This window comes from Indicator indicator, chromosome 28 (genome assembly GCF_027791375.1).
Source record: "Indicator indicator isolate 239-I01 chromosome 28, UM_Iind_1.1, whole genome shotgun sequence".
NCBI classification, from domain to species: domain Eukaryota; kingdom Metazoa; phylum Chordata; class Aves; order Piciformes; family Indicatoridae; genus Indicator; species Indicator indicator.
Genome location: NC_072037.1, coordinates 10,458,289 through 10,483,903, shown reverse-complemented (window position 1 = coordinate 10,483,903; position 25,615 = coordinate 10,458,289). Strand labels below are relative to the sequence as shown.

The 25,615-nt window shown below is 51.2% G+C and overlaps 1 protein-coding gene across 2 annotated transcripts in view; it reads left to right on the top strand.

The window, feature by feature from the left end:
- COL5A1 (collagen type V alpha 1 chain) overlaps positions 1-25,615 on the top strand; it is a 204,336-nt gene that overhangs the window by 154,292 nt on the left and 24,429 nt on the right. For both annotated transcript variants that reach the window (XM_054393640.1, XM_054393639.1), the window contains exons 33-54: positions 4,167-4,211; positions 4,540-4,593; positions 5,510-5,554; positions 6,318-6,371; positions 6,973-7,026; positions 11,687-11,740; positions 13,589-13,696; positions 13,869-13,958; positions 14,051-14,104; positions 14,741-14,848; positions 16,927-17,034; positions 17,580-17,633; positions 18,234-18,287; positions 19,257-19,364; positions 19,451-19,504; positions 19,595-19,702; positions 19,836-19,889; positions 20,269-20,376; positions 22,708-22,761; positions 23,541-23,594; positions 24,053-24,106; positions 25,073-25,126. In XM_054393640.1, coding sequence (XP_054249615.1) covers positions 4,167-4,211; positions 4,540-4,593; positions 5,510-5,554; positions 6,318-6,371; positions 6,973-7,026; positions 11,687-11,740; positions 13,589-13,696; positions 13,869-13,958; positions 14,051-14,104; positions 14,741-14,848; positions 16,927-17,034; positions 17,580-17,633; positions 18,234-18,287; positions 19,257-19,364; positions 19,451-19,504; positions 19,595-19,702; positions 19,836-19,889; positions 20,269-20,376; positions 22,708-22,761; positions 23,541-23,594; positions 24,053-24,106; positions 25,073-25,126 — 1,530 coding nt within the window. The remainder of the gene's footprint in view (positions 1-4,166; positions 4,212-4,539; positions 4,594-5,509; positions 5,555-6,317; positions 6,372-6,972; positions 7,027-11,686; positions 11,741-13,588; positions 13,697-13,868; positions 13,959-14,050; positions 14,105-14,740; positions 14,849-16,926; positions 17,035-17,579; positions 17,634-18,233; positions 18,288-19,256; positions 19,365-19,450; positions 19,505-19,594; positions 19,703-19,835; positions 19,890-20,268; positions 20,377-22,707; positions 22,762-23,540; positions 23,595-24,052; positions 24,107-25,072; positions 25,127-25,615) is intronic.

Here is a 25,615-nt window from a genome sequence, read left to right as displayed (position 1 = left end):
TTCTCCAGTGCATTGTGGAATAAGACAATTTGCAGTTGAAACAACTCCCCCCTTCCTCCCTCCCTAAAAAAAAAAAAAAAAAAATATCATTTGTTTGCCTTTCCTTTTTTTTTCTTTTTTCTTTTTTTTTTTTAACATGGCATCACTGCTCTGCTACTCTGCTGCTGTTGTTTATGTGTCCAAACTAATATGGATCACACATTTCTCTTATGCTTCTCATCAGCTCAGGGTGGAAGGAAGGCTTTTCAGCTCAGGATGGAAGGAAGGCTTTCCAGCTCATTATTTCAGCAGCCTAAACAGGCTTCCCAAGCCTTTAAATAATAACAAAAACGAAACACAAAAGCAGAAAAGCAGCACCAGGGGAGTCTTGGAGCAGCCTTCCTCCACCTGAAAGTGGCTTTGCAAGAAAGCCAGGGAGGGACTTTTTGCAAGGGCTTGTAGGGATAGGATGAGAGGGGAATGGATTGGAGCTGGAAGAGGGGAGATTAGGAAGAAATCATTCACAGTGAGGGTGGGGAGATGCTGCCAACAGGTTACCCTGGGAGGTTGTGGATGCTCCCTCCCCAGAGGTGTTGAAGGCCAGGTTGGATGAGGACTTGAGCACCCTGGGCTAGTGGAAGGTGGGGTTGGAACCAGATGATCTTTAAGGTCCTTTCCAACCCAACCCATTCTCTGAATCTATGAATCCTACCAGCACCAGTGTGGGCAGCTCAGTTTTGGTGCTGCAGCGCTGAAGTTCCTCAAAGCTGGGACTGCAGCTCCTGGCTGTTCAGTTGCACAGAACATCTGGCAGAGTTAAAAATGGAAAGGGGTAGAAAAAAAAAAAAAAAACAAACAACAAACACCCCCAAAAAAACCCCGAAAGAAGTCATTGAGTGCATTTGGAGAAGTGTGACCTATTAGTTGTGATGATAGTGTTGGTGAGCAGCTGGTGGTCCCATGCCTCTTCTCACCCAGCTGCCTGCAGCTGGGGTGAGCCTGCTTGAGATGTTTTTTTCAGAAGCTGATCATGAAATCAATAGTTAGACATGAATAAGTGATCTTATTTTTAGAGCTAATAGACCCCAGCCATTAGCATGGGGTAATAGATCTCCCTGCTCTGACAGAGCCTGAGGGGTGTGTGGAGGAACCAAAATCCAACCATTTATTTGGGTGCCTAGGAAAAGAATCTGAATGTAGATGCCTTCCCCCCACCTCCCTGTTTGAAAAATATAGGGCTGTGCACATTTATAGTGCTACATAAATTCTTTGCAACAGTACACAGTGCTGTATGCATGATTAATGATAGCAATAAGCAGGAGGGGGGGAGGAGGTTGGGGAAGAAAAAAAAAATCTGCTTAAAAATAGAATTGAGGAAGAAGGAGAAGAGCGTAGGGGGGTACCTGCAGGGAGGAGGCACACACTCCTCTCCACCTGCTCTGGATTTAGCCTCCTGTAGCTCAAGGAAAAGCAGCTGGAGCACTTGAAACTGATTTTTGTAATTAATTAAAATTAAGGAAAAGAAGAGGGTAAGCCAGCAGGGTTTGTTAAATGGAGCCACAGAACAAGGGGAGGATTCAGCAGGACTAATTTTAGTAGGTTATGGAAAGTTGATTGTAAAGTTTTCCAGCTCCTGTTTTATGTTTGCCTGGTTAATGAGCTCCAACTAGGAGGAGGCAATGTTGTGAGATGATGGATTTGGGGCAGAAAATGGCAAGTGATATTTTAAGCAGCCTGTGTTCCTTACATAGAAACAGAAAGCAAGTCCCCTTCCTCCCCCTTCACCCTGTCTCCCTCTTCCTTCCCTTGTCCCTTTCTCCATCCCTCTTTCTTCCCCATTCCTCTTCCCCATTCCTCTTCCCCATTCCTCTTCCCCATTCCTCTTCCCCATTCCGCTTCCCCATTCCTCTTCCCCATTCCACTTCCCTTCCCTCTTCCCTTCCCTCTTCCCTTCCCTCTTCCCTTCCCTCTTCCCTTCCCTCTTCCCTTCCCTCTTCCCTTCCCTCTTCCCTTCCCTCTTCCCTTCCCTCTTCCCTTCCCTCTTCCCTTCCCTCTTCCCTTCCCAATTCCCTCTTTCCCCTTCCCCTTCCCCCTTCCCCCTTCCCCCTTCCCCCTTCCCCCTTCCCCCTTCCCCCTTCCCCCTTCCCCCTTCCCCCTTCCCCCTTCCCCCTTCCCCCTTCCCCCTTCCCCCTTCCCCCTTCCCTCTTCCCCCTTCCCCCTTCCCCGTTCCCCCCTTCCCTTCCCCTCTTCCCTCTCCCCATCCCTCCTTCCCTCCCTTTCCCCAGATGCTGACTAGCAGTAGTGGCCAGCAGAACCCAAAGGAGAAAGTTGAAGCCGTGGGAATGATTTCAGCACCTTGGCACTCCCCGAAGCAGCATTTCCAGGGAGCAGACTCTGGGCCATTGGTTTTCTGTGAGGCTCAGGGTAATGGAGCTTAACATGCTGCCAGCTTTAGGCCCCAGCCATCTCTGTCTCCCTGCTGTCAGGATTAATCACAGTCCCCCATTCCGGGCAGCCAGGCACATCTGTCAGCTCTGATGAGCCTGCTGCTGGGGCGCTGCTGCAAAACAATGTCCTCAATTACTTGGGGAGCTCCAAGTTCAGGGAGATGAAGGCAGATTTGTAAACATGTGGGGCAGCTTAATTGACTGGTGTGGTGGAAAACAACTGCTGGGAGCAGGAGCCCTGCTCTGCTGCTGGCCCTCCTCAGACGCTCATCAGCACAGGGCTTGGAACATGTGTGTGTGGTGGTGTCAGGACCAACCCTTATCCAAGGACCAGCCTGACCTAGCGTGAGGTGTCCCTGTCCATGGCAGGGGGGTTGGAATTAGATGATCCTTGAGGTCCCTTCCACCCCTAACAATTCTATGATTCTATGACCAGTCCTTGCCCAAGGACCAGCCTGATCTAGCTTGAGGTGTCCCTGTCCATGGCAGGGGTGTTGGAATTAGATGATCCTTGAGGTCCCTTCCAACCCTGACTGATTCTATGATTCTATGATTCTATATTCACCCACAGGCACAGTCCTGTGTGGCTTTAGCCCTTCCCTAAGGACCACCCCTTCCCTAAGGACCAGTCCTTCCCCAAGGACCAGCCCTTCCCCAAGGACCAGCCTGATCTAGTATGAGTTGTCCCTGTCCATGGCAGGGGGGTTGGAACTAGATGATCCTTGAGGTCCCTTCCACCCCTACAATTCTATGATTCCATGACCAGCCCTTCCCTAGGCACCAGCCCTTCCTCAAGGACCAGCCTGACCTAGTGTGAGGTGTCCCTGCCCATGGCAGGGGGGTTGGAACTAGATGATCCTTGAGGTCCCTTGAGGTCCTCAACCCTGACTGATTCTATATTCACCCACAGGCACAGTCCTGTGTGGCTTTAGCCCTTCCCCAAGGACCAGCCCTTCCCTAGGCATCAGCCCTTCCCTAGGCACCAGCCCTTCCCCAAGGACCAGTGCCACCAACTCCACTGTGCTGTGCCTCGTCCTGTGCCTTTATCAGAAGGGCAAAGAAGCTGGTGAAGGGTCTGCAGAACAGGTCTTGTGAAGAGCAGCTGAGGGACCTGGGGTTGTTCAGCCTGGGGAAGAGGAGGCTGAAGGGAGACCTCATTGCTCTCTACACCTCCCTGAAAGGAGCTTGGAACAAGGCAGGGGTTGGTCTCAGCCCAGGTAAAAAGTGATAGAAAGAGAGGAAGTGGCCTCAGGTTGTGCCAGGGGAGGATTAGGTTGGACATGAGGAATAATTTCTTCCTCACTAGGGTTCTCAAGGCCCGGAACAGGAACTGCCTTGAACCAGGGCAGTGGTGGAGTCCCCATCCCTGGAGGGGTTTCAAAGCCGTGGAGATGTGGTGCTGAGGGACGTGCTTTAGTGGTGCTTTGGCAGTGCTGAGCAAATGGTTGGACTTGATGAGCTGAAAGCTTTCTTCCAGCCAAAAGGATTCTGCCATTCTACATCACCTAGGCATTGGGATTTACCATCCAGACCTCTCCCAAGGAGGATGAATGAAAATAAATCCAAGAATCAGGAGACAAAAGTCCAACCCTCTCTTGCCTTTTTCATTGCAAATGGGAACTGCCAAACTGGAGAGGTTTTGGGGACAGTTTGTGTGCAGTAGGGTCCTTTGCAGGTTCATCTGCTGTGAGCTCACCTTGTGGTGCTGACCACTAACTCTCTGCTTCTTTCTCCTTGCAGGGCACACCTGGCAAACCAGGTCCAAGGGGGCAGCGAGGTCCAACGGTACTGAGCCTTTTCCTCACCCTTGTGCATTTTGAAAGCTTCCTCAGGCCAGGGGGGAAAGGGTGATCTGATTTGTGTCCTCACTGGGGAGGACCTGGCCTTCAGCAGCTTAAGCTAAGCAGAGGGGGCAGAGTGATTTGGGGCTGGGGTCACCAACAAACACAGTTTGAAGTCTTCAGACCTTTTAGAGGCAGTGCCAAAGGCTCCTATCCTCTCCCTGCTGCTGGTGGGACTGCTTGTGGTGACCTGGTGTAGCTTGGCTGCTTTGCCTGGTCACAAAGTGGGGAGCAAGAGGACCCTAAAATGTCATCTTCTGTGTCTTTTTAAGGGTCCACGTGGGGAAAGAGGCCCTAGGGGAAGCACTGGGAAACCTGGCCCAAAGGTGAGTTTTGGGGAGCCTGTTGGATGGATCTCTCTGAAGAAGTGTTGGTATAAGAGACCCTCTGCTAAGAGACCCTTCTCCCCTGATCTTCATTGTCCAGCCAGATGGCTCCTAACCCACCCCTGAAGTATAGGCACAGGTCCTAAAAATGTGTTGGCCCATGCCTCAGCAGGACATCAAATGCCTGCAGGAAGGAAGGGAGGTGGCAACCAGAAGGAGCACTCCCACCTCAGGAACCAGCACAACCCTGCCATCCTCTGACACTTCCCCCAGGCCCTTTTTCTTGGTGTTCAAGCAGCACTTGAAGCACCTTGGAGGCCTCAAGCTGTGCCCTGGGCACAGGGCTGTGTATTGCTTCTGGACTCCAGAACCTTGCACCTTGCTGAGCTGCACACTCTGTGCCCAGGATTGGTCACTGGGCAAAAGAAGTCTTTTTCTACCAGCCACACTCAGCTTCAGAACCTGCTGCAGAGCTCCATTAAGTGACCATCAATCTCTGGTCATGCTGGGAACAAAGCTTTTGTAGTGAGTTGTTGTCACCAGCAAGCTGCTGGCATTAAAAATAAATGTCCCAGCTTTGTGTTGGCATCAAGTTTTGATAAATACCTGGGGCTCTGTGGTGGCATTTATCTCTCAGAGGGGAGGTATCCTGATGTGCTGGAGATATCCTGAGCTCTCTGATCTTACCTTTCCTGGATTTTTATTAAGCAAGGTGGGGGGTGGGGGGAGAAAGGAGCAGCTGCTCATTTGTCACTGGGTGCTGCTCCTCAGGCAGAATTATTAATCAAGAGGGCCCAGGGGAGCTGGTGGGATGTGGTGTCACCATGGGGCTTGGTGCCATTTGAAGTCTTTGTGTGCAGCAGCAGGTATAGATCTGTTTTTAATGGTGTGTTGTTTTGTTTCTTCCTCCTAAAAGGGCAACTCTGGTGGTGATGGCCCCCCTGGACCTCCTGGTGAAAGGGTAAGGAGATTCAGTGGGGATAAAGCAGGGCTTGGTCCACGCCTGTTGGTTTAACAGGGCAGACAGGGAGGCTTTGCAGGGCTGAGATTCATAGATTCAGAGAATGGTTTAGGTTGGAAGGGGCCTTGAGGATCATCTGCTTCAACCTCCCTGCCATGGGATGGTGCTTAGGGCAAGCAAGCCCCTATCAAGTCCCACATTGGGTGGGCAGAGAGTGGGAGCCAGGATGCAGCTTAGCACATCTCTTGGGCAGCAAAAAGGACAAAGCAGTTTGGAGATAGGAGGTGGAAGGTGCTTGTGTGGAGAGAAGTCTCACAGGTCACCTATACCACTTAGGTTCTTGCTGAGCTCTCCAAGGAAGGCTCAAAGGGGACCTTGGGTGTGCTGTGTAAGCCTCACTCCATGGGAAAAGCCACCCATGGGGCTTGGGCAGACAAGCAGAGCTTTTCTGGAGGACCACCTCTGGGACCTCAGGCTGCTTGTCCTAGATCACAGCACACCAGGTGGAAAGCATTGAAACCTTGGGACTTGCATGAGCTCAGCCTCATCTGCTGCAGTTTCCCCTGGCTGGGACTGTCCTTGCTCACAGCAGTGGGGTTGGACTAATGACCCTTAAAGGTCCCTTCCAACCCAATGCATTCTATGCTCTTTGTGCTCATCTGCTGTTCACACAGAGCTAGTGTGGCAGAGTAAAGCATTTAATGTTCCCTAACCACCTTGGGTTTTGTTTTGGTTTGTTTCTTTGGCTTGCTTTACATCCCAGGGACCACCAGGGCCTCAAGGACCAACTGGATTTCCAGGACCAAAAGGCCCCCCTGTAAGTAACTCTCTTTCTAGAACACTGCAAAGGGATAGAGAAAGCTTTCCCCACCCAGCTGTGGGCTGCCTCTGCCAGCTCAGTCTTAGCTGCTTCCCTGACAAGCAGGAACATGCCCAATAAAAAAGGCTTTACTGAGACATCTTGATAATAACCCCACAGTTCCAGCTTTTAAATAGCCAAGTAAATTGCAGCTGATTCTAAATGCTCACTTCCTAATGACTCAATATCTCTGGGATCTTTCATTCTTGCTCTGTTCTTTCTTTCCCCTCCCTCCCCTGGGAGGACAGCACAGCAGAGTACCTCCTGTGTCTCTGCAATGATTATCCACTGGTGGGAGACCTCAGAAACCTTTCCTTTGGAGTGATTTCTTTCCCAGGGGTGAGCAGCTTGCTCCCACTGTAAACCTGCAAGATAAATCTTTCCTTTGGGAGATGTGTGGGAAGAGGGACACATCTTGTAGGGTTCTGAGCAACACCATTTCACTGTAAAATGGATGGGACCTAGTGCAAGAAGGCAGACAGGTTTGATTCAGTCCTTATCACTGTTTTACTGCTGAGCACTTGGTGATGTTCTTTCTCAACTTGTTTTTCTGCTGCAGGGTCCTCCTGGGAAGGATGGATTGCCTGGTCACCCTGGGCAGAGAGGAGAAACTGTAAGTAGCCAAAATATTGTGGGCAGCTCACTAGTCCTGAGTCTTGCCTTGCTATTGAGTTTTTCTAAACCCTCCTGTGCAGCTGGGGAGATGTGGCCACATGTTTGGTTCCCCTGGAGGTCTGTGTCTCCCCAGCTTCCCCAGGGAGGGTCTGTGAGAAGCAGCCCTCTTCTGAGCAGGACAGGTTGCTGTGGTGATGGTTCATGTGGAGGTTCTCCACTAGCTCCTCTCTTTCTGTCCCTTTAGTAGGTTGTGGAGGTCAACACAATGCCATGCACAGAGAGAGAACAGGGATGGAGGTGTAGTGACCAGCACTGGAGGCAGTTTCTGCCGTGGTGGCTGCAGCAGATGCAGCATCTTGTGAGGTGGGAGGATGTTGGGTGGGTCAGCACCAGCACTTGGTGTGGCTCTTGCACTGGTGAGGTGGAGAAGCAGTGGGGGGATGATTTCTGGAAGGGCTCTGTACCCTAAGGACTCCCTGAAGCACTCATCCCTTTGGCCTCCCAGAGGGGAAGGCTGTGCCTCTGCTCTTTGGAGCTTTACAAGTCAAATCTCTGTTTTCTTTCTCACTCTGTCCTTTGGAGGTGTGCAGGGTTTAGGTTTTTCTCTTCCAGAGACACAGCTCTGGGGCTGTGACAGCAGAAATTTTTCATGCAAGCCAGGCTCCATCCCTCACTGAGCTTTCCACACCCAGCTGCATTAGGTCAGGGGCAGTTTTATTTTCTCTGGAGCCTGCAATGGGGAGAAATGAGCACTTTCCACTTCTGGATGCACCTTGTGGGCAATGCCAAGAAGTGTGGCACAGGAGGAATGAGTTACAGCTCTGTTTTGCCAGTGCTTGTTTTGAGAGGAAGGCAATTCCTGGCCAAAGCTCAGGGTGCAATGGTTTTGCTCTGTTCTTTCTATCCACACTGGGTCTTGCAGAGAACTCAGTCATTCTCTTAGCATCCCAGGAAGAAAAACATCTCTGCTGATGCTGCCTTTTGGTCCAAGCTATGCACAAGAGCCTCACTAAGTTTTGCTTAAGTAATAATCCCAGGGAGCAGCCCTTGGCTGTGGAGGTACCTCCTGTGTTGTCCCCATTCTGCTTTGTCCACTGCCAAAAGTTTTCTTGCACCAACACAATCCTTGTTTCACACCAGAGGAGGAGGATGAGGCACGTGGAAAGGATGAAACCCTGTGTCTCTGGTGGTCTGTTTCCTGCACCTTTTATTGCTTGAAGGATACACCCTGGACAGAAATGAACCTTCTGCCATGCAGCCCTCTGCATCCAGTAATTACTGTCTTTCTCTTAGGCATTTTTGGGGCTATTTATTCTGTTTCCTTGGCTCATTGGCTGTGGTTGGTTTGTCCCTCTCCCCGACACTGCATGCAGGCAGATTTTTTTTTTTTTTGTTCTGTGTTTATTTTACAAGAGAAAACCTCCAAATTTCCTCTGCTCAGCTTTGCTTTTTGTCTCCACTGCCTTCCCCAGCAAAGGAGCATTACAAAGGCTTTGCACATGATGCATTTTTCCCCCCTCTATAACACATCACAGAACAGTTTAATTAACTTGTCTGGCATTTGCTATGCCAGGCAATGCAAATACTGCTCAGCACAACACCAGCTAGTTATTTATACAGCATAAGACTGACTTGAAGGCAGTGGTTGTGGTATTTTTGAACATACAGTCATAGAAAAGACATCCAAGATCCTTGAGTTTCTTGACCCAACACCACCATGGCCACTAAACCATGTCCCAAAGTGCCATGGCCACGTATTTTTGAACACCTCCAGGGATGGGGACTCCACCACCTCTCTGGGCAGCCTGTTCTAATGCCTGACCACTCTTGCAGCAAAGAAATGGTTCCTAATATCCAACCTAACCCTACCCTGGCACATCTTGAGGCCATTTCCTTGTTACTAGGGAGGAGAGGCCAACTCCCACCTCACTCCAACCTCCTTTCAGGGAGCTGTGGAGAGCCAGAAGGTTTCCCCTCAGCCTCCCCTTCTCAAAGTTCTCAGGCCAGCATTAACTTAGAGATGAAGAGAGAGTTTTCACCTTTCAAAGTCTTCGTTCTCTTACAGCAGCCAGGAGACCTCCATGCAGATTGGGAGGAGCAGTGAAAACTCTGCTTGCAGCTGCTGTGAGCAACTTTTGAGACTGAAATAAAACATCAAACTCCAAGTCTGCTTGGACAGGAATGGGGAATGGACTTTCAGTTATTTGGGGTCCTGGAAGTACTTTCTAATGTCTCTCTTGAGCCATTGCAGCAGTGGTTTGCTTATCACAAGCACAGAAGGACTTACAGCGATAGGATGAGGGCAGTGGTTTGGAACTACAGCCAGGGTGGTTTTAGGCTGGACATCAGGAGGAAGTTCTTCACCATGAGAGTGGTGAAATACTGGAACAGGCTGCCCAGGAAGATGGTTGAGACCCCATCCCTGGAGACATTCAAGATCAGACTTGATGTGGCCCTGTGCAGCTTGCTCTAGTTGGAGCTGCCCCTTCAACCTGACAAGATGACCTTTGAAGGTCCCTTCCAACCCAGTGCAATCTCTGAAAATCCCTCCAGCAGACAAACTCTCTGTTAATTTGTGCCATCTACAAGCTTGCACAGATCACTTTCCCCTGCATCCCCTTGGGGGACAGACCCAGCTAGCAGAAGCCCCCCCCCTTTTTTATTTCTTTTTTTGTCCCCCTTTCCTTACCCAATGCCAAAAAAAAAAAAACAACCCAGATGAGTAAAGAAACACAAACCCACATTAAAAACTATGCCCATATCAGCTGCCTCAGAAAAAAAAAAGCTAGACCTGAAATCTGTGTGTCAAATGCCTCCCTTTTTCATTTGCCTTTTCATTTGCCAGCATGCTGAAGGATGCTGAAATGTTTGCCCATATTAGATTTACAAAGATTAGATCTAAAAAAAACAAACCAAAACACCCCAAACCCCATGAAAAATACTCAAACCCCTTGTGCCCAAGGCTCAAACAGGATAAAACTGAACCCCCCTCACCTCTTCCCTCCCCACCCCTCCACCCTCTTCTCTTTCAGCTTAATAAGAAAAGTCCTGCACAGAACTGGCTGAGATCTTTTTCAACAAGAAGAGCTTCAATTCTACATTTATTTCACCCAGATGATTTTTTTTTTTCTTTTCTCCCCTACCCAACCCCTCGATGACAGAATCTTTTCTGTCATCTGCAGACAGCTCAAATAGCATTGAGTGTAGGGTTTTGGGGTTTGGGGTTTTTTTTTTCTTTTTTTTTTTTTTCCAACATGACACATTCCCTCTTGGCTTGGGATTTATCTGATCCTCTTTTGTGGCAGTGAGAAAATAGCCTCTAAGTGCCCTAAGTGACGTTTCTCAAGCTTGTCAGCCTGAGCTAGAATGGTAATTAATGTGCTTTTAACAGGAGAGGCTTAGGAGAGCTAAACAATGGCAGTGCTGAGAGTTCCTTATTGTCACTCTTCAAAATGGCCTCAGAGGAAGCTGTCCTGGGGACTTTGCTGCTCCTCAGCAGCTGAAGAGAGCCACATTTGGGAATCTCTTTCAGCAAGTGTTGATGGAGGAAATCAAAGCTTCATGCAGCACTGATCCCCAAGGCTGGTGGGCTGTGGGCTTCAGTGGGGCTGGAGATTGGTGCTGCCAGTGCCAAAAGTGGGAGCACATCTCTGATGAGGAGAGACTGAGGGAGTTGGGGCTGTCCAGTCTGGAGAGAAGAAGGCTCCAAGGTGACCTTCTTGTGGCCTTCCAGGATCTGAAGAGGGCTACAAGAAAGCTGGGGAGGGACTTTTTAGGATATCAGGTAGTGATAGGACTGGGGGGAATGGAACAAAGCTGGAAGTGGGGAGATTCAGGCTGGACATAAGGAAGAAGTTCTTCCCCATGAGAGTGGGGAGAGCCTGAATGGGTTGTCCAGGGAGGTGGTTGAGGCTCCATCCCTGGAGGTGTTTGCAGCCAGGCTGGATGAGGCTCTGGCCAGCCTGCTGTAGTGTGAGGTGTCCCTGCCCATGGCAGGGGGGTTGGAACTGGCTGATCCTTGTGGTCCCTTCCAACCCTGACTGATTCTATGATTCTAAGATGGTTACCCAGCCTCTGAGCTCCTGGAAGCTAAGCCTTAAAGTAAAGCTAAGCCTCACAGCAAAGCTAAGCCACAAGCAGTGCCAGAACAGGGAGCAGAAGGGAAATAAATGGCTTTTAAGAGTTTCTCAGCACTTTCCACTCTGACTTTCCACCAGCCCTTTCCTCTGTAGGCTTTATGAGCACAGCAAATGTTTATATATATATATATATTATATATATATATATATATATATGGCCAGTCCTTCAGCCAAACCACAGCAGAGCTGAGCTTGGAGAATTCCTTTTCCTTCCTCTGTTTCACCCCTGTAGAGATCTACAAAGACCTTCCACCTTCTGTTTGAGTTCTTGTTTCTTTTCTCTTTGGGTGTCCATCCATTCCTGGTCAGCAGTTCCACAGAAGAACAGTTGGGTGGCACTCTGTGACCCTCACTGGAGCACTTCTTGGCACAAGTCTCATCTCTTTCTTTTCCTTTTCTCCATCCATTCCTGGTCAGCAGTTCCACAGAAGAAGAACAGTTGGGTGGCAGTCTCTGACCCTCACTGGAGCACTTCTTGGCACAAGTCTCATCTCTTTTCCTTTTCCCTTTCTCTAACAGGGTTTCCAAGGCAAGACTGGCCCTCCAGGACCTCCTGGTGTTGTAGGCCCTCAGGTAAGAAACAAATACTCTTGCTTAGACCAACTCATCTCCACTGGTTTGGCTCAGGGGGCTCTCACAGCTCTGGTGACTCACCTGGAGCTGATGGGGACCACAAGTTGTGCAGCACAGAGGCCCCTCTTCCAGGGAAGGCAAAGTCACATTGAAGCAAGCTCCATGGCTTTGAAATTCCTGAGCAGGCTGTGAACTCCCCCAGTGGGTCCCAGCCTACCTTGTTTTGAGGGGGTAGGGTGGCATTTAGAAAGCTGCTGTACATCAGGTGGCTCCTGTGAGCTCAGGAGAGCTACATTGGTGTCAAATTGGTGTAGGATGAGAGAGAGCCCAGCTGCACACAAGCTGAGCAAAAGACTTTAAGCAGGCAGAGAGATGAAGGAGATCTCAGAGGGCTGTACAGCTGCTGGGGCATTGAGGGCAGTGTAAGCCTGATGCAAGGCTGCTCTTGCCTGTCATGGGGAGGAAATCCATCCCTCTTCAGTGTAAAGTGCTGCCAGATTCTGTCAGAGCTGGGCTGGTTCTCTTTTAGTCACCAAAAAAGAAAACCAAAAACCCCTTCTGCAGTCTGGAAGTAGTAACTGCACAAGCAGAATCTGTGCCCCCTAGGCACAAGCCCACAAAGCTCGTGGATCAACTTTGTAGGCAGAGCCCTGGAGTGAGCAGGAGCAGGCTTTGGGTTGAGTCTTCTTTCCTGAACTGCTTGGGAGGTTACTCTTTAATTAGAATGCAATTAATTTGTCCTCTTTAATGAAAGTGTAAGGTCCCTGGTTTGTAAACTCCCTGATTAAGGGCAATTCCCTGCCCTGTGTCTTGTCTTCTCAAGTGCAAATTAGGTTCTCTGGCAGTTTTCTTTGGCTGTGCTGCAGAGGTTCCCCTGCTCTGTGGTTGGTGATGCTGTGGTTGTGCTTGCACTAAGGACATGAGTCCCAACCACCATCCCAGTGAACACCAGCGTGCTGGGATGTTCTAGGCTTGTGCATCTGGGTTATTTGGGATTTTTCTTCCCCCCATCTCCTCCAAAATAGGCCACTTGGGAACCTTCTGTGCTTCTGTGAGACTCAGCACCCTTAGTGCCTGCATGTGGCACAGAGGCAGGCAGTAACTGTGGTGGAGTAATGGCCTCATCCATTATTTATGGGCCATATAAGGGAGAATTATCACTGTTGTAGAGTGCTTGGGAAGTCTTCAATTAAAAAAAGAAAAAAAAAAGGCAAGCCTAAGCATAATAATTGTAGTAATAATATCTCCTCTATGTGAACATTTTCATTCCAGGGGTTCCCAGGGCCTCTGCTCTGTCAAGGGCAATGTTGCTCACTTCCAAACAAAGGTTCCTTTAGATCAAAGCATCCCAGCATGGTGGGGAGGGTGGAAGGACTTCTGGAGATTGTCCAGGCAAACCCTCCTGCTAAAGCAGGGGCACCCACAGCAGCTTGCCCAGGATCTCAATGTCCAGCTGGGTTTGGAATCTCTCCAGAGGAGGAGACTCCACAACCTCTCTGGGCAGCCTGCTCCAGGGCTTTGGCACCCTCACACCAAAGGAGTTTCTCCTCGTGTTCATGCAGCACCTCCTGGGTTGCAGTTTGTGCCTGTTGCCCCTTCTCCTGTTGCTGGACTCTACTGAGGAGAGTCTGGTCCCTATCCTCTTGCTCCTCACCCTTTAGCTATTGATCAGCATTGATCAGATCCCTTCTCAAAGATACCAAAGGAGATATCTGTGCAGGGATTCCTGGTGGCACTGCAAGGGACAGCTAGGAGAAGCAGCATCTTCCATCCCATTGCAGCCTGAAGGGCTGAACTGATAGACTGCACTTTGGTGGTTGGGCTGATATCCTCCATCTCTTTCTTCAGGGTCCGACTGGTGAGACTGGGCCAATGGGTGAACGGGGCCATCCTGGCCCTCCAGGTCCCCCAGGTGAACAAGGTCTTCCTGGCCTCACTGGAAAAGAAGGGACAAAGGTAGGGACCAGCAGCCTACTGCTGTGCAAGCCTGGCCACCTGCCCCTCTCCCAGAGCTGGAGAGGGATGGGTCAGAGCAGGCACAGCATCTCACCACGACTTGAGCCCAGAGGGAGGAGCTGGGTCTCTCTGGAGTCTGCAGCTCCTCAGCTCTTTCTCACTGTCATTGCAGGGTGACCCAGGTCCTGCTGGCCTCCCAGGGAAGGATGGTCCCCCTGGCTTGCGAGGTTTCCCTGGAGAGAGAGGTCTCCCTGGCCCCATTGTGAGTAGAGCCTGCTCCGTCCTTCCAGCGAGAAGGATGCTCAGGTGGTGCAGCGCTCACCTCCCACCATAACTTTGTTCTCCTCCTTCCAGGGTTCTCCAGGGCTGAAAGGCAATGAAGGTCCTCCAGGCCCTCCAGGTCCAGCAGTGAGTATCTTTGCCCTTACAGGCACCACCTAAGACATTTACAAGCTTGGCAAGGCAGCCTGGAGGGTTAGTCAGTGCTCGGTGCTTGAGCTGTTGTTTCCTTTGCTCTCACCAAGGACCTGCTGGCTGTTGCTTTCTTTTACCAGATATGGGTGTAGCAGCTCAGCCTTTTTCTGGTGTCAGCTGGGAACAGGCATGACAAGCTTGAAGGAACCAGAGTGACTGTGAACACTGAGTGTTTTGCTTCTAAGCCCCCTGCTAAAAGTTGTCTTTGCTTGAGATTCGTTGCTTAGTGCAGCCTTCCTTGGAAGGAAATAGCCATCACCCAACCCCCCTGCTGCACTGGCCATGGAGTGGCTCATGCTCTTGTTTCAAGCTGATAATGACCCCCCCAGGAACTGAGCTCCTTTGCACCACCCAGGGGAGCATCCATCCCTTCCAGGGGTTTTAATTAAGAAAAGTTCTGCGTGACCTCTTAGGCTGATGGTACCAAAGCAGGATGTGGTAGACACCCCTTCAAATGCCCTCACTTCCTGAGGATGTGCCAGCAGCATCCTCCTGCTGGATTGCTTTCTGTCTGTATGGAGATGGAGCTAAGTGCTGCAGTTAATGCTTCCTTCCTTCTTCTCCCAACAGGGCTCTCCTGGTGAGCGTGGTCCTGCGGGAGCAGCTGGCCCCATAGGCTTGCCAGGGCGACCTGGCCCCCAGGGCCCTGCAGGACCTGCTGGTGAAAAGGGAGCTCCAGTAAGTACCAGCCCAAAGAGGAACAGCTGTGGGAGCACATAGAAATGTGTGCAGTAGGCAGCTGAGCATGGAGGTGTTCCCTGGGGTGGGGGTAAGGAAGGTTCAGTTAGGAAGGAATTTTCTCATCTTGGGTGCATCAAACCACCTAAGGTTGGCTGCTCAACTGTCCTTGACACTGTGCCCTCAAAAATGGGCAAGGTCCCAGGGACCAAGATGTCTTCAGGCAACAAGAAGAGATGAGAACTGAACAGGGGAAATGACAGCAGATGTGACCTCCTGGTGACAGCAGCCACAGGACAAGCCTCTGGGCAGGACGGTGATCCAACCCCAGCACCACTTACTGGGACACAACAGCAGCAGCAGTTTCCACTGAGCCCAAATCACAGAATCACAGTGTCAGGGGTTGGAAGGGGTCTCTGGAGATCATTAAGTTCTGCCAGAGCAGGATCACTTAGGGCAGGTCACACAGGAACACACCCAGGCAGGTTTTCAAAGTCTCTAGAGAAGGAGACTCCACCACCTCCCTGGGCAGCCTTATCCAATCCCTGACCACTCTTGCAGCAAAGAAATTTTTCCTAATCTCCAACCTAACCCTCCCCTGGCACAGTTCCAGGCCATTTCCTCCCCTTCCATCACCTGATACTAAGGAGAAGAGACCCAACCCTACCTCACTCCAACCTCCTTTCAGGGAGTTGTAGAGGGCAATGAGGTCTCCCCTCAGCCTCCTTTCTCCACACTAAACAACCCCAATTCCTTCAGCTGCTCCTCATAAGACTTTTTCTCCAGACCCTTCACCAGCAGCTTTGTTTCTGCTCCTCCCCAGCCCTGTTCTCCAGACCCTTCACCAGCTTGGTTGCCTTTCCCTGGACACCCTCCAGCCCCTCAGTGTGAGTGGTGCCTACCTGAACCCAGCATTGGAGGTGTGGCTGAGCAGAGTGGCACAATCACTTCCCCACTCCTGCTGGCTGCTGTTCTCAGCAGGAGCCCTGGCTGAGCCCTGCCATCTGGTCCTTCTCAGGAGCCTTCTTCAGCAGGCAGCCCTGGCACAGCTGTGACTCCCCAGGCACACAGAACAGCTCTCATGTGTGGCCAGGAGAGCCTGGGCTGGGCTGGGCTGCCCTGGTTCTGTCCCTCTGAAAGCACAGCACCCTGACAGTCACACAGAATCAGATAGTCACACAATTGTCAGCATTGGAAGGGACCCCAAGGACTGTCCAGTTCCAACCCCCCTGCAGTGGGCAGGGACACAGAATCACAGAATTAGCCAGGTTGGAAAAGACCTTCAAGATCATCAAGTCCCTCACACCACAGCAGGTTGCTCAGAGCCACATCCAGCCTGGCTGCAAAAACCTCCAGGGATGAGGCTTCCACCACCTCCCTGGGCAACCTGTGCCAGTGTCTCACCACCCTCCTGGGGAAGAACTTCTTCCTAACATCTAATCTAAATTTCCCCTCCTCAAGCTTGGACCCATTCCCTCTAGTCCTATCACTCCCTGACACCCTAAAAAGTCCCTCCCCAGCTTTCTTGTAGCCCCCTTCAGATTCTGGAAGCTCAAGAAGGAACTGAGAGCTTCCTGAGAGACATTTAGTTGGGGGTGAGTGCAGGAGATGGCTTTGAGAATACTTTGGGTGTTTTTCTTCATCCAGAAGCTCAGAGCCCCCTGGGAAACCCTTTGTAGTTGGGGATGAGGCAGGGAGCCAGGACCAGCATCAGTAGAAACTGACTTGTGGGAGTGGAAATTAGTTGGGTGTCTTGTTTGTCACCCAGAGAGAGATGGCAGGAAGTTCAGATTAAATCTGCTTTTATTGCTATGGCAGTGAAATTGCAGCTGTGTTCTGGGTATTCACCCTTTAGAGTTGTTTGTTCTTCCTTTATCTCCTGAGACAGAAATTCTGTCAGGGTTCAGAGAGTGAGCACAAAGAGCCTGGTGAAATATCAGCTGGAAACCAGTTTGGCTGTGCATACCCAGGGATCAGTCTGGGGTCATTAGCAGCTGAAGAAAACCTTAATGGGATGTAAGGGGTTGGTTGGAAGGGTGGAGGAGAGCCCTGTGTGACCTACCTGCTTGTTCTTCCAGGGTGAGAAAGGTCCTCAAGGACCAGCTGGTCGAGATGGCATCCAGGGCCCAGTGGGACTGCCAGGTCCAGCAGGTCCTGTTGGCCCTCCTGGAGAGGATGGAGACAAGGTGGGAGCTGTTCCCTGCTGTGCAGGGTCACTCTGGGAAGGAACTGGGCAGTGTGCCCCATTGCCACCATGCTGTGCCACTGTGTTGGGTTGGATATTCTGTGGTGTTTGCACTCCCATGAGGTCAGCAGTGGGCACCCTCTGCCAGCCAAACCACTTGCTGCAATCCATCTAGCCTCCCCTGAAGCCTATAGTAGGTGGCCTGCCCATGGGGGCATGGTCTTGCCAAATTAATTACCCTTCCTTACTCTCTCCTTAAGCCCCTCTGGACTGGAGGAATCTTGGGAAACTCATCACTGCTGGTGAGGTCTGCAAAATGCTTCTTGCAGCACATGGCAGCTGAGGAAAGTTCTAGGATGTGAAAGGGTTTGGTTACACCTGGAGTGGCCAAAACTCCATCCTGTGTCAGAACTTCCTGGGGTATCTCTGTGGCAATTGGCATCTTTGGGGTGAGGCTGCAGACACCATGCAGGACCATGGCTTGAATGCTGAGATGTGGAGGTGGTGTCACCAAGTGGACTAACTGTGCCCCTTTGTCCCTGGCAGGGTGAGATTGGGGAGCCTGGCCAGAAGGGCAGCAAGGGGGACAAAGGAGAGCAGGTGAGTGGGGGGAAGGTTGTGGCAGCTGCTTCCTCAGAGGAGCAGGGTGATGTTGTGTGACTTGGTGGAAACAGAGAGCAATACCCTTTCTATCATTGCCTCCTCTTCTCCCTATCTTCATCTGCTATCCCCACAATGTAAAAATGAGTCAGTGCCTGAGGCATGGTTCTCCTCCAGCTCCCAGGACCGTGCTGAGATGTTTCCCTGTCACCTGTGTAGTGTGTAAATACCTGTGGGACATCAGCAGCCTTTGCCATTAAAGTTGGGTGTTGAGCTGTGGTTGCTTTTGGAGTTGGAGCACCTTTTATGTGCTGCTCAGAGCCTGAGGGAGGTGAATTGCACAGAAGCATCCAGACAGAGCTGAGTGGGGTGGTGTGTGTGTGTGATGTTGCTTTGCTGGAGCAGCAATGGCTTTAGACCTGTCTGTTGTGCCACTGAGGGGTGCTGCTGTGTCCAGGGACACTTGATCCCATTCTCCCTCTCTGTTTTGGGAATCCATATGTGTGTTGTGTTTAATGGAGGCTTTGTGGAAGAGCATCACCTCTTCCAGGTGAGATGTAATCTCTGATCCTAAGACATTACACTTCTGTTTCATGGCAGGGTCCACCAGGTCCTACTGGCCCACAGGGTTCAATTGGTCAGCCTGGCCCAGCTGTGAGTATTATCCCCTGTTAGCAGAAATTCCCTTTGCTTGCCCTAAAATCTCCTGAGAAGCAAGATTTGGCAGTTTCTGCCTGGCACTGCTGAAGCCCAACACTTAGAATCATAGAATCAGTCAGGGTTGGAAGGGACCACAAGGATCAGCCAGTTCCAACCCCCCTGCCATGGGCAGGGACACCTCACACTACAGCAGGCTGGCCAGAGCCTCATCCAGCCTGGCTGCAAACACCTCCAGGGATGGGACCTCAACCACCTCCCTGGACAACCCATTCCAGGCTCTCACCACTCTCAAGGGGAAGAACTTCTTCCTCACATCCAGCCTGAATCTTCCCACTTCCAGCTTTATTCCATTCCCCCCAGTCCTATCACTACCTGATATCCTAAAAAGTCCCTCCCCAGCTTTCTTGGAGCCCCCTTCAGATCCTGGAAGGACACAAGAAGGTCACCTCAGAGCCTTCTCTTCTCCAGACTGAACAGCCCCAACTCTTTCAGTCTGTCCTCATAGCAGAGCAGCTCCAGCCCTCTGCTCATCCTCCTGGCCCTTCTCTGGATATGTTCCAGCATGTCCAGATCCCTCTTGCAATAGAGGCTCCAGAACTGGATGCAGTACTCCAGGTGGGGTCTCAGCAGAGCTGAGCAGAGAGGGAGAATCACCTCCCTTGCCCTGCTGGCCACACTTCTCCTGATGCAGCCCAGGCTCTGGTTGGCTTTCTGGGCTGCAAGTGCACATTGACAGCTCCTGTTGAGCTTCTCCTCCACCAGCACCCCCAAGTCCCTCTCCTCAGGGCTGCTTTCCAGCCAGTCCCTGCCCAGCCTGGATTTGTGCTTGGGATTGCCTTGACCCAGCTGCAGGACCCTGCACTTGGTCTTGTTGAACCTCATGAGCAGGGCAGTGGTGGTGGGGATGAGGCTTTGCATCCACCTCATGTCTTTGCTAAGCTCTGTTAGACTCTTTCCTCCTAGGGTGCTGATGGAGAGCCAGGGCCCCGAGGACAGCAAGGCCTCTTTGGTCAGAAAGGTGATGAAGGACCCCGAGGTTTCCCTGGTCCCCCTGGCCCAGTGGGCTTGCAGGTAATTTGTAGCACCTTGGAGTAATGAGAGCTGACGTTCCACCTGAGATGTCCACAGCTAACACCTTCTCTCCTCCACCTCCACAGGGCTTGCCTGGCCCCCCTGGTGAGAAGGGAGAAACAGGAGACGTTGGGCAGATGGTAAGAGGCTTCCAGACTTCCTTTGGTCATCACCGACGCAGACCCTGGCCCAAGAAACATCTCTTAAACTTGTTTCTCTTTTTCTCCTAGGGCCCACCAGGCCCTCCTGGACCCCGAGGTCCATCTGGACCACCAGGAGCAGACGGTCCACAGGGTCCTCCTGGGGGAATAGGCAATCCTGGTGCAGTAGGAGAGAAGGTAAAGCACCCAGGGAAACCTGGCGGAAGGCTGCAGGAGTTAGCTGCAGCGCTTGGGAAAGGGCTTTGCTACCCCAGCAGAAAACACCCTGCAGAGATGGTAACTGTGACCACCCTCTTCTTCTCCTCTGCAGGGTGAGCCTGGTGAATCTGGTGAGCCTGGTCTGCCTGGTGAGGTTGGGCTCCCGGTGAGTACATTATGGGATGGCTCTTGCTCTGGTGGAGGAGAGCTTTTCGTCGGCGGTGTCCTCTGCGGGGCTGGTGGAAGGGGTGTCAGGGGAGCGTGGGTGTGGATGGGGCTGCAGGGACTGAACCAGCTGTGTGCTTGGTTTGGCTATCAGGAGGCAAATCAGCCTGTCCTGGGTATTTATAGCATGGCATTGAGTCATCAGCTGGGGGCTACCCACGGCTGAGCAACACGAGCACCACTTAGTCCTCCTGGGAAGGAGTCATCTCCTTGCGTGCTGAGAGCCAGGGACAACTTCTTTCCCAGGATGGATTGAAGGGTAATTGGAGACTGGTCAGCTCTTTTCCTGGTTAATGGAAACACCTTTTTATCCTCTACAGGGTCCTAAAGGGGAAAGAGGTGAAAAGGGGGAAGCAGGTCCCTCTGGTGCTGCTGGTCCACCTGGCCCCAAAGGTCCACCAGGTGATGATGGTCCCAAAGGCAGCCCTGTAAGTACCTCCTCCTGGCCAAGAAGTGCTTCCTTGTCTTGTCCAGCAGAGATTTCTACATGAAAAATATATTTTTCAGGGATTTTTGTGGAAATTTAGAATAATTTACCAGCCAGAGTTACTCCTGCAATGATATGTGACATTAATCCCTCCCTGCTCTGCTCTGGTGAGAGCCATCAGGGGTGCTGCATCCAGTTGTGGTGCCCCCAACGTGGGAAGGACATGGAACTGTTGGAGGGAGTCCAGAGAAGGGCCATGAAGATGATCAGAGGGCTGGAGCACCTCCTCTATGGGGACAGGCTGAGACAGTTGGGGCTGTTCAGCCTGGAGAAGAGAAGGCTTCAGGGAGACCTTAGAGCAGCCTTCCAGTACCTGAAGAGAGCTGCAGGAGAGCTGGGGAGGGACTTTTGACAAGGGCTTGGAGTGCCAACACAAGGGACAATGGTTTCCAGCTGGAAGAAGGGAGTTTGAGACTGGAGATGAGGAAGAAATTCTTTCCAGTGAGGCTGAAGAGACACTGGAAGAGGTTGCCCAGGGAGGTTGTGGCTGCCCCCTCCCTGGAGGTGTTCAAGGCCAGGTTGGATGAGGCCTTGAGCAACCTGGGCTGGTGGGAGGTGTCCCTGCACATGGCAGGGGGACTGGAACTGGATGATCTTCAAGGTCCCTTCCAACCCAACCCATTCAATGATTCTTTAGAGTGTTAATGAGGAAAGGACCCAACTCTATCCTGCCTTCCAGCAATGCTTATCAGTCCTTTTTGCAGGCTATCAGAAGCCTCACCCCTATGGAGAGGGTCTGCAGTAGGTTTGTTTTGCTCTTGAGCTTGTGTGTTGCCAAGGTCCACTGCACCAAACTAACACAGAGGAGATTTATGAGGACGTGGGAGTTGCACCTCTAGGGTTGGATCCCTGCTGATGCTAATTGCTGTAGTTCCCTTGAAGCCAGTAGAGCTACACTGATTTATAGCAGATGATAATGGCACTGTATTTATCTTGCTGGCTTCTTTGATGCTTGCTGGCTGAAGAGATTGATTATGTGATAAGCAAAGATGGCAGGGAACAGCAGAGGAGGCAGGGGAGTTAGTCAGCTCTCAACAGTTGGGACTTTGGGATGTGGCTTTATTGGTTGAAGCCTATTGTTGGTGAGCAGGGAGCTGGAGCATCTCTCCTGTGAAGACAGGCTGAAAGAATTGGAGCTGTTCAGCCTGGAGAAGAGAAGGCTCCAGGAAGACCTTAGAGCAGGTCTGGGGAGGGGCTGTTTAGAAGGGCTTGGAGTGATAGGATGAGGAGCAATGGTTTGAAGCTGGAGCAGGGGAGATTGAGGTTGGACATCAGGAGGAAGTTCTGCACAGTGAGGTTGGGGAAATACTGCAGCAGGTTGCCCAGGGAGGTGGAGGTTGAGGCCTCATCCCTGGAAACATTCAAGATCAGACTTGATGTGGCCCTGGGCAGCCTGATCTAGTTGGAGGTGTCCCTGCTGACTGCAGGGGAGTTGGACAAGATGACCTTTGAGGATCCTTTCCAACCTGATGCAATCTGTGCATCTGTGCCCACTGGGCTCAGACCCATCTGAAGTTCACAATAGACATTGTACAGGGAAGAATGGTCAAATGTTTTAGTCATTAAATGCCTTGAGAGGGAGGTTTAGGTTGGGTAGTAGGAACAATTTCTTTCATGCAAGAGTGATCAGGTGTTGGAACAGGCTGCCAGGGAGGTGGTGGAGTCTTTATCCCTGGGGGTGCTCAAAAAACTTGAGGATGTGGCACTTTGGGATACAAAATCATAGACTGATGATGTGGTTTAGTGGCCATGGTAGTGCTGGGTTGATGGTTGGACTCGATGATCTTTGAGGACTTTTCTGACCTTAATGATTCTATGATTCATGTGAAACATCCTACAAGCAAAAGCAAACTCTTCTCATCTGTACTTCTGATATCCCCTCCCTGGAGGTGCTCAGGGCCAGGTTAGATGAGGTATAGTTGAGAGGCATCCCTGCCCATGCTGGGAGGTTAAGTAGATGATCTCTGAGGTCCCTTCCAACCTAAGCCATTCTGTGATGATTCTGTGATGCATTTCTGAAAAACCAGATGGAGCTCCCAGAGTAGCCTCTGGAGCTTTGCATGGTCTGGATGCAGAGATGAAGTGGTGGCTGTAATGGGATGAAAGATGCAAAGATGGGCTGTGGCCTGGGATTGTGTTTGAGGGAAGAGAAGTTGGGTTTTGCTTGGTGGGCTGGCTCCCATGTTGGCACTGGGGTAGCAAGCACCAGTGCTCTGCAAGTGTCCAGATGCAGGATCTCTGACTGGGGGATATCCTTCTTCTCTCTTTACAGGGTCCAGTTGGTTTCCCTGGTGATCCTGGTCCTCCTGGAGAACCTGGCCCAGCTGTAAGTGTTTGTCTCCCAGAAGGACACCTAGGTTCCCTCTCTTGGTTGAGTGAAATACAACCATGTGCTGTTCATTCACCAGCAGCTCCCCTGGCATTTACTCTTCCTTTACTTGGGGAAGCAGAGCAGGAAGTTCCACCATGAGATTGTGATGATGAAGGGGCTGGAGAATGTGCCCTCTGAAGAGGCCCTCTGGGGCTTTTTAGTCTGGAGAAGAGAAGACTGAGAGGGGATTTAATGTTTATAAATACCTGAGAGCTGAGGGTCAAGAAGGAAGGGTCAGGCTCTGCTCAGCTGCACCCTGGGATAGGACAAGGGGCAATGGATGGAAACTGCAGCACAAGAGGTTCCACCTCAACATGAGGAGGAACTTCTGCACTGGGAGGGTCATAAAGCACTGGAGCAGGCTGCCCAGAGAGGTTGTGGAGTCTCCTCCTCTGGAGACTTTTAAACCCCATCTGGATGTGTTCCTTTGTGACCTGTGCTGGATTCCATGGTCCTGCTCTAGCAGCAGGGTTGGACTGGATGATCTTTGAAGGTCCCTTCCAGCCCCTAACATCCTGTGATCCTATGAGATCATTTGTCTGACCATGCTACAGCCTTTGGGACAGCAGCTACAGGAATGCTCCTGTCTGCAGTATTTGGCCCAGGACATTTGCCAAATGTTCTCAGCAGGAGGTGGAAAGGGATGGTGCTGGGTGGCATGGAGCTTGGTTGAACCACATCTGCTGCTAAGGCTCTGTTCATAACCTAAATCCACCTGCCTGGTTCTTTTTCAGGGTCAAGATGGTCCTCCTGGTGACAAAGGTGATGATGGTGAACCTGGACAAACTGTGAGTAACTGGATAGATGAGATCTGCTGCTCCCCAGCAGTCCCCATGGTTTCTGTGTGCAGGTCCAAGGACCTTTAACACCTAATTCCCTCCACCCTGCTTCTGCTGTTCTGCTCCCCTGCTGCCTGCCTGTCCCTCCTGCCTGTGTCAGCCTGACTGCTGCCATCCCTCCAGGCTGCTCAGCCACTCATCCCTCCAAGCAAAAATTAACTTGAGGCAAAACAAACCCTGAGTCTCTCATGTTAACTTTGTCATGCCTTCTGGTGTCTCGTGGTGGGAAGGGATAAAACAAGCAACCACCTGCACCCCGAGGAGGTGTCAGGAGCTGGGCTGGCCACCCACAGCCTCAGCTCAGCACACAACTCCAGCTCTCAACTGGAGTTTTCCACAGTTGCTTTCTCCTTCCCACATCTCCTGCTGCACTCATGGCTTCTTGTTCTCCTCCCCTCTCCATCTAGGGTTCCCCTGGTCCCACGGGAGAGCCAGGCCCCTCTGGACCTCCAGGAAAAAGGGTAAGCTGGTTCTGTAGGAGGATTCCATGAGAGTGAGGAGAGCCTGGAATGGGTTGTCCAGGGAGGTGGTTGAGGCTCCATCCCTGGAGGTGTTTGCAGCCAGGCTGGATGAGGCTCTGGCCAGCCTGCTGTAGTGTGAGGTGTCCCTGCCCATGGCAGGGGGGTTGGAACTGGCTGAGCCTTGTGGTCCCTTCCAACCCTGACTGATTCTATGATTCTATGATCATCAAGAAAGAGCTGAGTGGCCAGTTTGGGACATAGGAAGCATTCCCCCCCCCCAATATTTCAGTCAGGCCAGGGGGTTTGGAACTGGATGATAATGGTTTAGGGCTGAACTTTGTAGAGTAGGGTTACTGGTTGGACTTGGTGATCCTGAGGGTCTTTTCCAACCTGAAAAAGACTGTGATTGTCTAGTTGATTGGATAGGGCTGGGTGATAGGTTGGACTGGATGATCTTGGAGGGTTCTTCCAACCTCCATGATTCTATGATTCCATGATTCTATGATCCTTGTGGCCCCTTCCACCCCTTGGCTGATTCTGTGATTCCTCTGAACGGCTTGGTGTGAAGGATGTTCTTCCCCAGTCTGCAGTCAGTAACAATGCAAAACAAATCATCATAATAAAAATAAAAAAAAAATATTGATGTGCCTTCCACAGCCACTGGAAATTGATGAGGAGCTGTCAACTAAATCCCGAGGATTGCTTCTGGGATTTTTTTTTTGTTTGTTTGTTTGTTTTAACACCCAAAAGAAAACACAAGCATGAGGTGCTGCTGCTCCTCTTGCCTTGCTGGCAGAGCCCAGGGATTCATTTAGCAAGAAGCTAATTTGCAAAGCTTTTCAGAGATGTTTGTCTCCATTTTGTCATCTTCCCTGGGGCTTGCAGCATCGTTTTGCTAATTCCAAAGGACCATTTCAGCTCAGTGGGATCTAATTGTGTTTTGCATCTGGTTTGTGCTCTCTCTAGGGTCCTCCTGGTCCTGCTGGGCCTGAAGGAAGGCAGGGAGAGAAAGGAGCCAAGGTAAGAGGTGAATGGGATTTCACTCCTGCCCACAGCCTTTTGTGTGCCCAGGGGATCAGCCTCTGCCCACAGCAGTGTTTGGGAGACAGTGATTGGATTTTGCAGCACATTAACCTGGATTTGAAATCTGAGCTTGTGCCTCATCTTTTGACAAACTCTGAAGAGATAATGAGGGCTTGGGGAAGGTCGTGGGAATGTTTTTGTTTTCTTGTTTGGGAATGACCAAGTGCCATATTTGGCAATTTTATTGTGCTGTAAATAATATGGTGTGCACAGCCCCATGCCCTTCCCCAGGGCAAACACACCATTATTGGCTCTTGAGGGGAGGTGGTGGGGAGATGGAGGGTGGGATTGCAAATTAGAGGTCCAGTTGTTGTGGCTGCTGGTGAAGGATGTCATCTGCTAGCTCATCTCCAAGGACCAAACACAAGGAAGCTTTCTGCTCCCAAAGAGCTCACAGCTAAAGGGCTCTTCCTGCTGGAAACCAGC